This window comes from Punica granatum, chromosome 1 (assembly GCF_007655135.1).
Source record: "Punica granatum isolate Tunisia-2019 chromosome 1, ASM765513v2, whole genome shotgun sequence".
In the NCBI taxonomy this organism is placed as follows: domain Eukaryota; kingdom Viridiplantae; phylum Streptophyta; class Magnoliopsida; order Myrtales; family Lythraceae; genus Punica; species Punica granatum.
Genome location: NC_045127.1, coordinates 19,378,512 through 19,381,772, shown reverse-complemented (window position 1 = coordinate 19,381,772; position 3,261 = coordinate 19,378,512). Strand labels below are relative to the sequence as shown.

The 3,261-nt window shown below is 50.0% G+C and overlaps 1 protein-coding gene across 1 annotated transcript; it reads left to right on the top strand.

Annotated features, from left to right (window-relative positions):
• Positions 1-1,082: 1,082 nt before the first annotated feature.
• LOC116204163 (mucin-7-like) lies at positions 1,083-1,874 on the top strand. Its single transcript, XM_031536241.1, has one exon. The coding sequence runs from the start codon at positions 1,083-1,085 to the stop codon at positions 1,872-1,874; it is 792 nt and encodes a 263-aa protein (XP_031392101.1).
• The last annotated feature ends 1,387 nt before the right edge of the window (positions 1,875-3,261 follow it).

The following is a 3,261-nucleotide window of genomic DNA, read 5'->3' as shown; positions in this document are numbered from 1 at the left end:
GTGCAACCAATCCTATTTTTTAGTCGCTTAGAATCGATCATTTCGCGGTTAATACCTTTGGTGCGCGTGGAAGAACGCAAGGTCTCCGAGTGGATTAAGATCTTTCGCGAAATACCACCTAGGGGCTTTAAGTTGCGTGCCACATGGTTGCCTCCCAGACCCGTGGCCCTTTGGTGCTCTGACTTTAATGGAATCCCACTCGTCAGTCATGCGGGGTCCACCACTTATTTCCCAACGCGAGTAATGAGGTAACTCGATGGCTTACAGATAGTTCCAAAGGACACGGCGCGAACTAGGTTCGAATGCACTTGGTGGGAGGATCATACATCCATAGATCGCCAAAGTGACATCGAGCAGGTCATGGTGGCATGGCGCACTGAAGTCATCGAACGACCATATTTCCCCGAGCACCCCACTCAGGATGAGCAAGATTTTCAAGCTACGGAGGAGTGCATCCTCCGCTTCTACTAGTGGGGTCCCCCAGTACTCAAAGATCACCCCAACTCTCTACAACCCGAAGGGGAGGCATCATCTAGAGCACCCTCCATGGTCGTTCAAGTCGAGCTTGCTAGTCTCGGAGCCGAAAGGGACCGCCTTCAAGGAGAAGTCGCTGAAAAGAACGAGTAGCTTGTTGATCAGCGCCAACTACAAAGGGAGCTTGCCCAGGCCCGCGCAGAGCTACAGAAACATAATCAGGAATTGGCACAGATGAACATTGCTCTGGAGAAGTCTAGGAAGAGAGCCCGTGGAAGTTCACACACACCCTAGGATAGACACCTCCAGCGGGTCCTCGCCTGGAACCGGTGCTTTCCACGGCAATGGTCACTCGCACCCCGAGCGCGATGGAAGATTGACTTAGGGTTTCGTTTTCCAAAAGTTACATTGTATTTTCAATCTCTCAAATCAACACAAATGATAGCATTAGCTTTCAAAACTCATGCATCTCATGCATTTTCTCTTTATCGTTTCGCACGTTTATTTTTCTAAGTAGCTTGTTTTGCATCGAAACTTACACACTTGTGGGATCTAGGTGCTTGCAACTGGCTACTCCGTACCGATACCCTACTCGGTACTGTGTCAGAATGGCCGATGAAGTTCAGCACGTAATTCCCAAGGAGGCCGATCCACCAATGCTAGTCCAGTCCCAACCAATGGTAACCCAAATGCCACCACCAACGATCCCTGCTGGAATGCAGGCGGCCTACTCAGGCGCATCCTCAGCCTATCTTTCGGCCTCAGCAGGTGTACCTTCAATGCATTCAGGAGTCCCGTCGCCGCCCCCGACGAACGTACCACCAGCAACTCAGGCAACACCGCCCACCCTTGACGCCACTCGCGTGGCTGCACTCGAAGGAAACGTCACTGCCTTGCAGAACACGGTCGACCTGATGGTCACCAACATGTCCGAGTTGCTGATCCTTCTCAAGGGCCCGAATCACGCATCGTCAAGTTCCATCCTGCCTTCTGCGCATGGGTCAACAGTTAACCCCACTCCATGGGTCCCGTCGACCCAGGTGTCGGAGGGAGATATCATGGTCATCCCTACGCCAACGGACAATCCGGCGCCCGCTCCTCCCTCGACGCACGTCCCAGCGGTCCACCCGGTTAACACTTCCATACTGTTATCTGCGGTTCCAGTAGCTGCCTCACTCCCGCCAATGACGATTCAAACCGGAGCCAACTGTATTCCTGCCACCTCCAATGCCCCTGCCGATCCCGGCCGTAATATACACTGCTCCTCCGCCGACGGTTTTCCCGACGTTGAGTGCCCTCGCTCCTACTCAAAGTTTAGAACCTTTTCCATTCCTAGCACCACAATCCCACATCAGCCTCCCGTACCAAGCCCCACCACCCATAAATATTCCTCCATTTGAACCGGGCACGCCCACTCATGCGGCCCCCATAACACTACCTACAAATGCCCTCCCTGAAGCAGGGGCTGAGCAGGAAATGAGATGGAAGAAGATGGAAGACATGATCAAAGCCCTACAAGTTGATGCCTCTCGCCATGACACTAGCTATTTAGACCTGACCCTTTTCCCCGACTTGTGGCTACCACCGAAGATCAAGATTCCCGAGTTCCAGAAGTTCGATGGAACGAAGGATCCGCGATCGCATCTTCGTCACTACCACGGGAAAATGCTCTAATACAAGGAATATGAACAGTTTGTTATTGCCACATTCCAAGAGAGTTTAATCGGACCAGCTCTCAAGTAGTTCATGTCACTCCGAGCCGAAGATATTCCCACCTGGGCCGACCTGTCTAGGAAATTTATCGGGCAATACCAGTACAATTTAGAGACAACCCCATCTTTCTTCGAACTCAGTACAATGGAAATGGCTAAAGGGCAAAAATTAAGGCTTACGCCACACATTATCGTTTTGAAGCAGCAAAACACTTTTCCTCTATCTGTGAGGCTCAACAGATATAGATGCTCCACGCCACACTAAAAGGGGCTTATTACTCGCACCTTATGGGCCACAAGTCCTCTTTCTCGGAAATGATTATAGCGGGAAAACAAGTAGATCTGGGCATTGTACGGACCCGAATGTGGACTCTCGTCGGAACCCGCATTGTGCGCTTTTGGATTGCGCGGCTTGGGAGTATCCACCTCCCCGAGGATGCGTGACGGACACGCGTGAGAAGGAGTCGCCACTTATCATTTTACGACCCGAAAATCGAGGGTCGATAAGTTACCCGAGTCTAGGGGTATGGAACACTTAATTGTTGTTAAGGTATTGATCTGTGCGGAACCGGAAAGTCCGAGTTCGGGGGTTCATGTTACGTGCGGGCCTATATCCCGCATGCCCTTTCAATACTTTGATTTGCTAGGCTTACATGTTTTATTATTTACCGTGTGGATTAAGTTGCGCTCGGCTCACACGTTTTGACACCGAAAATTCGATGAACTAAACGATGTCGGTTGAGAAGCCGAGAGAGAAGTAGACCCGTGTGTCGGGTAATCAATTCACAATCTTGCATTACAGTTCATCAAACTATGATTTTTGAATTCCTGCGTGAACCAGAACTACGAAATCTTGGGATTATTCTTGTCCGGGCAAGCATTGGACCGATTCGATTAGTTCGACTCTCGAACCGTTCGCTCATAGATTGGGATTCTTACAGAATGAATATACAAAATAAAATCCTTACAATGCTCTTGAAAACAATAAATACAAATTACAAATGGTCGAATTCCAGTCGACTCTCGTTCGGTTATTATTCTGCTCCAACTCACCGTGAGTTTAGGGAAAAACCGA